The following is a 14,548-nucleotide window of genomic DNA, read 5'->3' as shown; positions in this document are numbered from 1 at the left end:
CGCAGAAGGGATGGGGGGACAGGTAAGTCGCCAGGATCGCTTCTGTTGCAAAGCCGGCAGTCGGCTCTACAAGTTTAAACAGACTCCCGGCGGCAAAAGTCGCCGGGAGTCTGTTTAAACAGCCCCGATGCTGGTATGCAACGTCGTCAGTCACGAAGGGGGTTAAAGAAAATAAAATACAGTCCCTACAGTCAAACATGGTGGAGATTCACTGATGTCTTGGGTTTGCATTACTGCTTCAGGCACTGGATGTCTTGACTGTGTGCATTGCATTATGAAATCTGAAGACTACCAAAGAATTCTGGGGTGCAATGTAGGGCCCAGTGTCAGAAAGTTGGGTCTCCATCAGAGGTCATGGGTCTTACAGCAGGCCAATGACCCAAAGCACACGTCAAAAAGCACCCAGAAATGGTTTCAGACATAGCGCTGGAGAGTACTGGACTGGCCAGCAATGAGTCCAGATCTAAATCCCATAGAGCACCTGTGGAGAGATCTCAAAACAGCAGCTGGGAAATGGAACCTTTCCAATCCGAGAGACCTGAAGCAGTTGGTGAAAGAAGAGTGCTCCAAAATTTGTAGTCAATATATATAGAAAATGTACAAAGCCACATATTCACAGCAACACTACAATTCCACTGTGCTGCTGGATTTTCTTTTCTGTGCACTCAGAACATTACTCTTTGTTTTATTAAACATATCTGGCAAATAACAGAGACATATATCTCACCTCTTCGTCATCATCATCAATAAAGAAGGCGGCTTGTGATGGCTGGCTCTGAGAGCTGTTCTTGCTGAAGCTGGAAGAGGTGCTGGAAGCTCTGCACATAAAACAACAAAAGAACAAGACACATAGTCATACTTTTGACCACAGCGGGTTTCTTCCATAACAATTTCTGAAGAAAAGTTTTCTCCCATTCAGAGTGAAGAAGAATCCTGTTCATTTCTTTTCTTACACTGATTTTAAACAAGCTAAATAAGCTATAAAACGCTAAATAACAGGATGTTGCGCATGAAATAGTCAAATGCAATGTCTCAATTAAAGGTTAATACAAAATACACTATTTTCCAGTTTACGACAATGGGAAATCACGTGGAAGGATCTTCTTACTTATGCAAATGGAATGTTTGCGGAATAAAGTTTAATAAATGGGAATGTTAATTTAGAAAAGGACAGATGTAGAAGACACAGACCCCTGTGTGAACTTTGTGACTTTATAGCAGAAACTAGGACCATCCATACTGCTGGCTAGAAGCATAGCTGTGGTCCTTGAAAGACACTTCATCATCTCTGGATCTCCATGATGGGGCAAATTCATGTCATTTGCAGCATTCCCACCACCAACAACTGCCGTAAATTAACTGTACTTTACTAACTAGGTTGAACTCGATGGACTTGTGTCCTTTTTCAACATGACTAACTATGTAACCAACACTCCACAACCCTGCTGTTGGGGATTTTCTCTCACTTTCTGTCTGGTTGTTACCAGGACAGTAAGTGGGGGAATCTCTAACGGAGCGCCACAAAGAAGTAAAAACCCAACTAAAGTTCTCATCCTTCCTCTATCACAAACTATATATAAAAAAGAAAATTTTGGTTGGATATGCACTTTATTGTGACTCTGTCAAAAGAAAAGTATGGGGTTGCCATTTCTGAGCTTTCCTTTGAGAATGTTAGTTTCCTGGCTGTGATGATGGTGCTTTGGCTTCAGTGCTTTTTGAGTCCCCAACCTGGAGCAGCTTGTGATTCAAAACTATGGAAGCAAGACATCCAGGCAACTAGCATTTCCAAAAGGGGGCCAGCAACGGCAGCCACTGTACGTTTCTCATGACAAAGTTATTGAAAAGAAACCTGTAAAGAGAGAGATATGTGGACCACATCTACTGACTTCATGAAGATGATAGTCCTCAGGCATATACAGCAAGTGAAGTTGGATCTCCTAATCTTTGTACTTCCAGGTCAGTTTCTCACAGTACTGAAGCTAGATGATTACCATGACACACGTGGACTAGCATTTCAGGTCAGCAACAACAGCCCACTTATTTCTCTCATGCCAGGTCTACTGTGTCGTGTAAAAGTCCTGAATGTGTGGTTAAGCGCGCCTCTTAAAAATATGGCCATCTCGCCTGAAGGTTCGTCTAGGCCAGTGATGGCGAACCTTTTTGAACCCGAGCGCCCAAACTGCGACGCAAAATCAATTTATTTATCTCAAAGTGCCAGCGCTGAAAATAAGTTTAGTATTGCAGTTTGGGCGCTCGGGTTTAAGAAACATTCAACATTACTGCCATAGGCAAAATAGGGAAACCCGCATATTCAAACATTAAGGCCCCATTCACACTGAGCGACTCTCACCTGGGCGGATTTCCGCACGGCCGGGATTGCGCGACTGTTCAGGTGTTGGGGGAAGGCTGTGCGGCTCTCACGGGGGATCCGAACGTCCCAGATCGCCTCTGTAGTCGGGCCGGCCACAATCAGGCAGCGGCAGTGACCTCTAAACAGGCAGATTAGACGGCCGCTCGCAGGGGCCTCCCTGGGTCCTAGCAAGGAGGAAGCAGCCATCTAACCTGCCTGTTCATTGGCCGCCACCGCTGCCTAATTGTTACTGGCCCGGATCGCGTACCAAGGCGATCCGGGTCAGTCGAATCTATTTCAATTGGTGGTCCCTGAACCTGGGCTCGCGTGCCAGCAGAAAGGACCTTGCGTGCTCTCCTTGGCACGCGTGACATAGGTTCGCCACCACTGGTCTAGGCTGTTTATTTGAATGTATATGTCAGATACTGCCAATGCTTTCTGGGGGAATCTGACTCCCAGATACAGATCCAATCCTCATTGTAATGAAGTGTGGAGTTGCAGCAGTGTCAGGTTATGCTGACACTCCACACTCATCCAGCTCTAATTCAGGCAACAAAGTATAGGTTTTCCTGAATCCATTACTTCTTTTTGTTGCTCAAGCCTGAAGGGGGGAGGGGTGATTCCCCTAAAATGTTTTGGCTGTATCTGACATATCAATTCAAATGAACAACCTAGACCAGGGGTGTCAAACCCAATTTCATCACGGGCCGCATCAGCATTATGGTTGCCCTCAAAGAGCCCGCTATAGCTGTAAGACTATATAAATGTATCTACACTTTATCATATTAAATAATAGCCTCTGCATTTAATTATTACCGGTTTTAGTAATAACTTAATAACTGGCTCTGAAAGTAGAAGTCTAGGAAAAATAAAGGCAATTAGTTTAATTGTCACGATCTGGGATCAGGCTCAGAGTCCAGTAGCTGAAACAGCAGGCAAATTTGTGGTATAACAGGCCGGGTGTGGTATACAAGCAGACGGTAGTAGTATAGGAGCAGGCAGAAGCATAGTCAGCGAACAAGCCGAGGTCAGTAGCCAAAGGTATCAGGTATGAAGCAGAAGACGATGAGAGTAGTCGGTGAATCAGCAGTCAAAGGTCGGTACACGGGTAGTAGTATGAGCAGATTGTATCACAGAAAGAACAAGAAGCAAGATATTGGCAGGAGCACAATAATCTGGCAAACAGGAAGTGCAGAGGCATGGCTTAAATAGGAAGTTCAAGGGAGGAGCAAGGAGTTCAGCAGAAACTAGGTTTAACTGAGGATTACACAGGAGATCAGGCAAGGAGCTATCAAAGGTTCTAAGGTGCTAAGGTGGCTCAGCAGGTAGAACCACTGACAGTAATAGTGTGGACTCTCGGGTGGCTGTGCAGGTTCTATGGTGGTCTGTGTGGGTTCTCACATGGGCTGTGCGGGGTCTATGCTGGGCTGAGTGGACTCTCAGGTGGCTGTGCGGTCTCATCAGGGGTCCCAGTTGGTCTTGCGGTTGCAGGTGGCGTGGAACCACAGGAAGGAGGTGGTTTGCTGCTGGTGCTGTAAACAGGCACTGCGATACACAGTAAGGGTGCTGGTACCTTGCTTGGTGCCTGTTTACAAGGCCGACTTCGGGTTAAAAATGAAAAGTGCTGGTGCTTAGTATTGGGGCATTTTCACAAGTAGTACTTCTTGTGAAAATGCCCAGTATCGGCACCGATACCTGTGCCTTCCTATTCAGTATATTTATATTGTTCTGTCCTCCTCTCTGCTGTGTACTGCTGAGACAAGGTGAGTGCCGTAGCTGCACTAGACCTACAAGGGCCACATGAAATAGCCTGGCTAGCCGGATTCAGGCCATGGCCCTCGTGTTTGACATGTGACCTGGAGGAACTTTCAAGCGAGATCAACATTTTTTTAAGAGGTACTCCTAACCACACATCCAGGATTTGATGCTTTGTTGAGTGATACCCACATTGCGACCAGAGAGGCATCAGCCTTGGACCATAACCACGTCAATACACTGCATGCTGCCATTACAGGTTTCCTCCCTCAAAGAGTATGTCCCCCATTTTTTCAGCTTTACATCAAAACCAGTTTCTACTACTATTGGTCCAGCGCTACTGCAGAAATGTAAGTTCTGTAGAAGTTGAAAGGAAGAACCACTGAGCACTGCAGATTGACACTCCCCAAAGTACCAGTTTCCCAGTAGACTTAGTGGATGATTTCTCATTCCCAGAGCACCGTTTGGCAGCACAGGCAGAAGGAGAGGTAAGTATTAGAGGTGCACCGAAATGGAAATTTTAAAACCGAAATAAAAAAAACTGTCAGGCCGAAACCGATACCAAAAATGTTTTTATTTTAATTTTGTACATTTTTTAAATATTTTTTTTGTTTAAACTTTTTACATTTTTTATATTTATTAATTCATTTTTAATTAAATAAATTTTTTTTACTTTACTTTCAGGGAAGTATAGGGGGTCTAAACAGACCCCTGATATTTCCCTTTTAAAATAGAAAAAGAGATTTAGGACACAAAGTCCTCTATCTCTTTTTCTGCAGCCTCAGTTATCAATGAACAGAAATCCTCTATGAGTGTTTCTGTTCATTGATAACACGAGGACATGGTATGTTTACTATAACTACAATTATGAACGAACAGGAGGTGATGTAGATCACTCTCATTCATTCATAATTGAGGATATAGTTAACATACCATGTCCTCAATTATCTACAAACACTCAGCGATCACTGAGTGTATGTAGCCTGCTCTCCTCTCTGACACGCTGTCACAGGAGGCTGAGCGAGCAGAGCAGGGAGGAGAGCTCCACCACCTGTGACAGCACGGCCTGTCTCGCCCACACACCGCTCAGCCGCCTGTGACACTTTCTCTCTTCCCCGCTGGGACACACACAGGGGGGGAGAGAAAGCAGGGATGTGCCGATGTATCGGCCCGAAACATGGCACTTTCGGCATTATGCCAAAAGTGCCATTTTCGGCCGATATGTTTCGGCGGCCGATATATCGGTGCATCCCTAGTAAGTATATACATTCTTTTCAGGAGACAGCTTTATTTGGCATTCTGGATTAATGATAGGGCCAATGTTGTGTGCTTAGTACTCCATATAATTCTTTACATATAACACATCGCTCTCAGTTGAGAAATAGAAATTTAATCTTATAAGCACTTTGACTTACTGCGTATAGGAGCTTCTGCTTATCCAGAGATACATAATGGAGTAATATTTCCTGCGGATAATTACCTGTGCTCTTTTATATTCCACTTTCCTACCACTGGTAAGTACAGATCAAGTTAATCTGATCTCTGGCAAACAGAAGAGCCCCGGCTTCTCATTCACTTGATCTATGAGCTTCTCATCTTCTGCAGTAAAATGGCTGAATTAGGAACTAATTTAAGCCGGTCCAATCCTCATTTATATTTAAAAAATGCACAGCCACAGCAGCAATATCTGCAGAAGATGCCAAGTCAATTTAGGCTCACCGGAGCTATCTGGGAGGCACAATTAAATTGTTTCTTTTTTTTATATAACCATATACAGTACACAGTACATCGGCTGTTGCAAAGACATATAATGATAGATTTTGGCTGCCCCATCAATCACTACTGTATTGGCGATATACACATGGCTTGCTTTTGCCACTGCTAGTAGGCCAGTGCAGCTCGGCTCTACTGCTTAGTGTTCTGAGACTCACCATAACAAGCGAGGAGGGGGGCCATGCTGTGAGCAAAAGAAGTCAATAGGGGGCATAACAGATTCTGCTGATCTGTATGATTTTAACAGGACATCACTATACCTGCACAGCATTGGAATTGTTTTGCTTTGTAACATCACTTGCACACTATTTGTCTGGGTATCTATCTAAATTCTACTTTAAAGTAGAACTGAAGCCATAACTTTTTCTTATAGTACAGTACAGGACACAGGTTGAATCTAGGACCATTGGGTAATATGCCGGTATTGTCTGGTGACTGGACACTGGCCAGATGTGTTGGACTCTATACAACCCCTCCCACAACAGGGGATCCTCAGTTTATTATGCAAGGATTAGTTAGTTTGTTGTTCTTTAATTTCCCTGCCGACTGCGCTTCGGCATGGCGACGACCATATTTCTAGGACCTGGCATCGGTACTGTGCATTCACAGATTCAGCGCAGTGGAATCAGAAATAGATGGGTAAAACATTAAAGGAGCTCTAAAGTCCCAGCATATCCTCTCCTGTTATAACATCACCATTGTAATAGGAATACATAGTAGAGTTGTCTCTGATAATACCATCAAAGCTTACTCTAAAAAAAAAAAAATCCCTTTTATGCAGTGAGCGCTGCCTTACATCTGCCCATCACTTTCATCAACTTCCTGGATTCCCAGTGTGCTTTACATCTTTCCCTGCTGCTTTATTTGATGCAATCTCAATTTCACAAGACTACATATCCCATAATGCATTGCTTCCAGCAAGCAATGATAATGTTACATTGTTCAGACATTGAGTTGTAGTTTATGCACAGAGCTCAGTGTCAGTGCATTGAGGAAGTACATTGTATGGGCTTCAATAAGTACGTTTACAAACTTCTAGATGGATCTGGTTATTAGGAGTGGGATAGAACTTATGGAAATTCAATATAAAAATACATCTTTATTTTTAGTTTTTGACCATACGTACCCTTTAAACCACTTGTAACAAATATGCAGTGAAGACAACAAGTTAAAATGTTTTTATTAGCTGTCATTTTCTTGTCTTAAAAACAAGTACAGCAAAGAGCATGAAACACACAACTCCCATTAGTATTTGAGCTGAAGTATCTGAATTTCTGTTCCTCAGGTATAAACATTGCAGAGTATAATTGTTAAACCTGCACAATTGTTATGACAGTTACAGACTTCTGCCACCCACTAAATCACAGCTGGAAGCCTACAAATTATCTGCAGCAAGTGCGTAACTGATTGGATCTTTACGAGTCTTGTACTTGTGAAGTTATTTAAAGCTTGGACAATCATTATTTCAAGGATTTGTTTTCCATTAACTTATCTGCAAAAGTAATTTTTCCTCAACCAAAGCTATTCGTAAGATAGCGAAAAGAATACCTTTTACTGTGATTGCTTTTTGGGGGGAAATAGGAACTTCACAGTTTTGATTTTTAATTCCCTCCATAATGAAAACCATTTAGAGATGATTGCTATAAGAATGTCATGAAGTCTTCAGGGAAAAACGCACCGTTGAACAATAGCAGAAAATGCATGTAGTTTTCCTATGTAATTCCACTGAGATGGAGGTGCTAGAGCAATCACTGTAAAGAATGTGCAAATCAAACACAATCCGGACCACAGAAACGTAAAGGGTTATTAAACTCTCAGCGTTTTTTGCATATATCTACTGCTAGCAAGCAGTAAAAATATGCAAAAACATTAAAAAACAACAAAAACCTTTTCAAACAGGTTAAAACTTACCTGTGTCTTCGCCGTGCGCTCCCATCCGAACATCTGAAGAGTCTCGGGCGGCCGCAAAGGATCTTGGGGCGGGCGCATACGCAGTTCAGATCTTCGGCCGGGAGACGAGGAGAGACACAAAGTAAGTCTATGGAGCAGCCTGCACCCGCACAGACTCCGTGGGACAGGAAGTGCCAGCTATTATAATTGTTAAACCTGCACAATTGTTATGACAGTTACAGACTTCTGCCACCCACTAAATCACAGCTGGAAGCCTACAAATTATCTGCAGCAAGTGCGTAACTGATTGGATCTTTACGAGTCTTGTACTTGTGAAGTTATTTAAAGCTTGGACAATCATTATTTCAAGGATTTGTTTTCCATTAACTTATCTGCAAAAGTAATTTTTCCTCAACCAAAGCTATTCGTAAGATAGCGAAAAGAATACCTTTTACTGTGATTGCTTTTTGGGGGGAAATAGGAACTTCACAGTTTTGATTTTTAATTCCCTCCATAATGAAAACCATTTAGAGATGATTGCTATAAGAATGTCATGAAGTCTTCAGGGAAAAACGCACCGTTGAACAATAGCAGAAAATGCATGTAGTTTTCCTATGTAATTCCACTGAGATGGAGGTGCTAGAGCAATCACTGTAAAGAATGTGCAAATCAAACACAATCCGGACCACAGAAACGTAAAGGGTTATTAAACTCTCAGCGTTTTTTGCATATATCTACTGCTAGCAAGCAGTAAAAATATGCAAAAACATTAAAAAACAACAAAAACCTTTTCAAACAGGTTAAAACTTACCTGTGTCTTCGCCGTGCGCTCCCATCCGAACATCTGAAGAGTCTCGGGCGGCCGCAAAGGATCTTGGGGCGGGCGCATACGCAGTTCAGATCTTCGGCCGGGAGACGAGGAGAGACACAAAGTAAGTCTATGGAGCAGCCTGCACCCGCACAGACTCCGTGGGACAGGAAGTGCCAGCTAGCACAGAGGAGTCAGCGCTGGATCAGAGACCGGCACCAGCGAAGGAGGGACTGCTGAAAACTACAGTAAAAAAGATGATCTGATCAAGAGGCATCATTTAAGGTACACTAACATTGGGGGGGAAATTATCATTTAATGTCACTTTAAAGCTGAACTCCAGTTAGCATTAATCTATCAGGATCTGGATCTGAACCCAGGGTCCCTGCTGTGTATGACGGTGGCTCTTACTGCCTCCGTGCCTAATCTCTTGCTCAGTTATCAGTGATAACCAGTTTTCTGCTGAACTCTGAACTCCTTGCTTCTCCCTTGAACTTGCTATTTAAAGTGACACTACACTGCGGAGTTAAATCCTAAAAATACATCCAAGTACCTTAACGATTAACAAAAATGTACCTTATTTGTGTATCACTCGGCTGTAGATCCTCAAATCATCTCTGAATTGGTGCTGACACTGTCCTTCCTTCTCGAGGGTGGCTACTTTTGTTCCTAATGGTCCCTGTGTGTGTTGTAAAGTAGCCACTGCTCCAAATTTTCTCCCTTGATAGACTACAATCTCACGTTTAGTTTACTAAGGGGGCGGAAGGGAGGACGATGCAGGGACCCACTAGAAAATGAGAAATTGAACCTTTTGAAAGAAAATCAACAGAAGATTTCAAAAACCTAGCAGTAAAAACACGAAGCTTTAGTTTCACTTTAAAGAAGAACTGCAGGATTTTTTAAATTATTATTAACCCTTGCAGTGGGGCTTCCCCCATAATGCAAGGGTTAAGTGCTTGTTTCTTCTTTAAAAATGAAAAGGTGGCCAGAGGAGGAGAATACCTGCCACATGACTGACAGGATAGGTGAAGGGCTCTAGTCCTACCACAAAGTGTTGTTTTTTTTAAAGACTACAAGGAACTACACCGAATGAAACATAAAATAAAACCATCACTGAGCTTTCCAGTGGAAAGCAAAAAGTGATGTTCCCTCTCTGTTAAAATCCAATTCAGCAACGCATTACGTGGAAGTCATTTTCCCGCCACTGTTTATATTGTCATGCCCATGATGTTATATTCAATCCTGTGTAGGGTCAGGGAAAAGTTATAGCATCAAAGATTCCAGCAAAGCTTCGCACAGCCATCTCAGCACATCCTACAGGAGAATGTAGAAAGATGGCTAGGGACCACCCAGCAGTTGCCAGTGGACTGCTAGATCACTAGCTAGTGGGCAAGTGGAAAGAAAATGTGAATAGGCAACCAGTTAGGTTCATTACCTAACCACCCAAAAGTGACAAGTGGAATCTGACCGGACTCAGACAGCAGACAATTCTCTAAACTTTAGTAAACAGCACTTACATAGTTAGGTTGAAAAAAGAAACATGTTCATCGAGTTCACACCATTTTCCGGACCAGATCTGGAACATACTGCATTGCATTTTTGCCGCGATTGGAATACAATTTAAAAAAAGATGTAATTTTTTTTTTTTGGCTTAAAATGGTCTTACAAGTGCGTAGGCATTTTTTATGCGTTCCAGTGCATTCAAGACCAGACAAAATAGGACAAGCATTTTGGGTCCGGAAACAGTCTGGTTTGGTCTGGAGGTAATCTGGATGTGGTGTGAATGGACCCTAAAAGAAGGGCTGACTGCGCAGAAATCAGCAGAGATTACACATGTACAAAATAAAATCTAGTTTTTAAATTGCATTACTGCCAATAAAACTTGCACCACGCTTAGATAACGTTTAATGAAATCAATATTTTACAATGAACTCAATCAGAATTAAACAGCCTGCCTGCAGCTATTGGCAGCATTGCATTAGGGAGCCGAAAGAGAGGAGACGAGCAGAGAATTTCATCATCCGACGTGTGCTTCCAACAGGTCAGCTAATGTAATATGAGAGAAACAAGCATCAGACAATCTGCCAGAGTGATTGCAGCCAAAATGTTTTGCAATAAGGATTTCATTTAATCTGTTGTCACTGCAAATGTTTTGTCTGGCAGTTAACCAACTCCTCAAAAACAATCTACAAAAAGATCTCTCCGTGTAAAAGGCTTGAAAGGTGAAACTTCTCAAAGGCAAATTTCAAACTCATTATTTAAAGGGGTTTTCCTTTAAGCCGTTAAGATGCTGGAGACGTGTGTGTGTAGTGGGTGCAAAAGAGGGGGCCTGAACTATTCCTCCTCATCACAGGAAGCAGGGGGAAAAAATAAGTATTCTTGCTCCATACAACCGTTGTGGTAGGGAAGCCTAATGCCCACATCACAATGTATCTCTGAAAGGGAGATGGTGATAAAGAAAGAAGCGGCCAATTAAATTTTTTTAAATTATTTTCTGATGCAGGACTGAAATTTTGATTTCTAAAAAGCACACAGAACTTTACAATGCGATACAAAGCTGCCCAGGCATACCCTCTAGCTAAGATAATAGCTCAGATGATATACTAGAACAAATGACACACAAACTATATTGCCAAAAGTATTGGGGCACCCCTCCAAATCATTGGATTCAGGTGTTCCAATCACCTCCATGGCGACAGGTGTATAAAATCAAGCACCTAGGCATGCAGACGCTTCTACAAACATTTGTGAAAGAATGGGGCGCTCTCAGGAGCTCAGTGAATTCAAGCGTGGTATTGTGATAGGTTGCCACCTGTGCAATAAGTCCATCCGTAACATTTCCTTGTTACTAAATATTCCACGGGCAACTGTTAGTGGTATTATAACAAAGTGGAAGCAACTGGGAACAACAGCAACTCAGCCACGAAGTGGTAGGCCACGTAAAATGACAGAGTGAGGTCAGCGCATGCTGAAGCACACAGTGCTCAGAAGTCACCAACTGTCTGCAGAGTCAATAGCTACAGACCTCCAAACTTCATGTGGCCTTCAGATTGGCACAACAACAGTGCATAGAGAGCTTCATGGAATGGGTTCCCATAGCCGAGCAGCTGCATCCAAGCCTTACATCACCAACTGCAATGCAAAGCGTCGGATGCTGTGGTGTAAAGCACGCCGCCACTGGACTCTAGAGAAGTGGAGAAGTGTTCTCTGGAGTGATGAATCACGCGTCTCTGTCTGGCAATTTGATGGACATGTCTTGGTTCAGCGGTTGCCAGGAGAATGCTACTTGTCTGACTGCATTGTGCCAAGTGTAAAGTTTGGGGGAGGGGGGATTATGGTGTGGGGTTGTTTTTCAGGGGTTGGTTTTGGCCCCTTAGTTCCAGTGAAGGGAACTCTTAAGGCATCAGCATACCAAGATATTTTGGACAGTTTCTTGCTCCCAACTTTGTGGGAACAGTTAGGGGATGGTCCCTTCCTGTTCCAACATGACTGCACACCAGTGCACAAAGCAAGGTCCATAAAGACATACATGAGCGACATGATTACGTGAATGAATGACATGGTGTATTTATTCACGTAATCTAAATTAACAAAAATGCAGATTTGTCACATGGAAAAAAATATACCCCTATACTGTATTAACCACCACTTCAAATCCATGAAACTAAAATCAAGTGTTCCAGATGCAGGTGAAGCCTGTGTTATTTAAACCTCAGATATCTAGGTTCTGATATGCTCTTTGCTATTGATGTGTAAGGTGCTATTATGCCAAGATCAAAAGGAAAGAAAAATTATCTACAAGCGGATAGATTTTAAGCGGCTGCTACAGGTGAAACTCGAATAATTAGAATATCGTGCAAAGTTCATTTATTTCACTAATGCAACTTAAAAGGTGAAACTAATATATGAGATAGACTCATTACATGCAAAGCAAGATAATTCAAGCCGTGATTTGTCATAATTATGATGATTATGGCTTACAGCTCATGAAAACCCCAAGAACCCCAAATCCACAACCTCAAAAAAGTAGATTATTACATGCAATCAATAAAACAAGGATTGTACATAGAACAATATCGGACCTCTGAAAAGTACAAGCATGCATATGTACTCAGTACTTGGTTTGGGCCCCTTTTGCAGCAATTACTGCAATTAAGTTTGCACGATATTCTAATTATTCGAGTTTCACCTGTAGTTTGTCCAGGACAGGCCAGTCCAGCAAATTCAGTCTAACTGATGTTAAAAGAAATCTAAAAGAAACCAAATATTTCATTGTGGGATCTGCAGGTAACTCTTGCAACAATTGGTGGCAAAGTGCATGCATCTACAGTCAGGAAGAGAAGGTGCCAATTTAACCTGCATTGGAGGTGTGCCCTGAAAACTCCTTTGCTGTCCAAAAAGAACAATAAAGCAACTAAGAAACTATACTTTGCCATTGAACATATAGGCAAAGATCGGACCTTCTTAAACAATGTACTGTGGACCGATGAATCAGAAAATATAGTTGTTTGGCCAGAGTAGACAAGTTTGGCCAAACCAAATACAGCTTTGCATGAGAACCTCACACTAACTGTGAAGCATGGTGGTGGAAATGTTATGGTTTGGCGATGCTTTGCAGCTTCAGAGCTTGGGCAGCTTACAGTCGAGTCAACTATGAATTCTGCATCATATCAAAAAATGTCCAATGAGAATGTGAGGCCATCTGTCCGAAAATTTAAGCTAAACCTGAAATGAGTCTTTCAGCAGCACAGTAGCAAATCTACTATGAAATAACTGAAAAAGTAATAATGGAGGGTTATGGAGTGGCCTAGTCAAAGCCCTGATTTGAATACCATTGAAGTGTTGTGGAAGATATGAAACAGGCAGTTGAAGGGAAATGTTGATATTAACTCATGCACTTCATATTGCTGATATTAATTAGCATATGAATTGTTATTATTATTAATATTATGTTAGTTGTTTAGTCCTAGAAGTTGTAGAGCACTATACAGTATACAGACATATACTGTACATTCAACAGATGAACTTTAGATTAACCCTAAGAGCATACAAGATACACTTGGCACGTGACCATAAGTCAGCCCAGGTGCTTGGGCTGAGATAGAGTTCATATAGAAGAACAATTTAGGAGACATCATGCCTCAGGAATGTCAGATTTATGATTAGTTGTAGTGACGTAGGTCTTGGCAGCCAATTATATTGTAGTCCATATGGTTCTATCATAAAATTTCTGATGAAAAGGGAACTGCGAGCCTCTGTTCTTTGAACTGCATGTTGCTTGATCCCAGCTGCACTTATTATCATTTAAACTGCTAAATGAACATTCTGCCTGGTCCAATCCTTTGCAATTCTACTTCACAGTCCATACAAGGAAACCCACAAACATCTTGCAACTGAAGAGATTTAGCATGGAGGAGAGGTCAAAATTTCACATATTCCATGTTTGAGACTGGTGAGAAGTTATTAAAAACACCACCAAAATAAGTAATTTCTGCTAAAGGGGGAAAACCAACTTTTCAGGCAAAGGGTATACCTACATTTTCCACAGTACACCATTGCACCTATTGTTATTTTTATTGAGGAAATGGTTAAAAAGGCAAATTATCCTTATGTTTTTTATCAAGTAAATTGACATTAAATGTTGGCACCGTTTAAATAAACATCTATTGTTTTTGCCTGCTTAATTATGTGAAAAAAGTTCCTGGGGCATTATAGATTTTCACATGAATGTATAATTTGCCTTTGCGCTGTTAAAGCATTTTACTTATTATCTCAGCCTGGAGCTATCCATTAAACTAGGCTACATAAAATACCAATAGTTTGAGGTACATTCACAGCATCCCAAAAAGCAGCTGTCAAGAGCTATACAAATTCATCTTGACAGAAACTAATTATTCCTTCCATTTTACAGATTTGAAAAGACAGTGACCTGGATCAAGGCTTAGGATGCCAACACCCCTGAGAGTCGTATA

The 14,548-nt window shown here is 41.9% G+C and overlaps 1 protein-coding gene across 1 annotated transcript in view; it reads right to left on the bottom strand.

The window, feature by feature from the left end:
• The window catches only part of MRE11A (MRE11 homolog A, double strand break repair nuclease), a 171,661-nt gene that overhangs the window by 7,411 nt on the left and 149,702 nt on the right, over positions 1–14,548 (bottom strand). The window contains exon 17 of the mRNA XM_018556808.1: positions 728–818. Coding sequence (XP_018412310.1) covers positions 728–818 — 91 coding nt within the window. The remainder of the gene's footprint in view (positions 1–727; positions 819–14,548) is intronic.

This window comes from Nanorana parkeri, unplaced genomic scaffold (assembly GCF_000935625.1).
Source record: "Nanorana parkeri isolate BGI_ZX_2015 unplaced genomic scaffold, ASM93562v1 scaffold254, whole genome shotgun sequence".
Lineage (NCBI taxonomy): Eukaryota > Metazoa > Chordata > Amphibia > Anura > Dicroglossidae > Nanorana > Nanorana parkeri.
The sequence above is the reverse complement of the archived record's forward strand: the minus strand, read 5'-3'. Positions and strand labels throughout refer to the sequence as shown.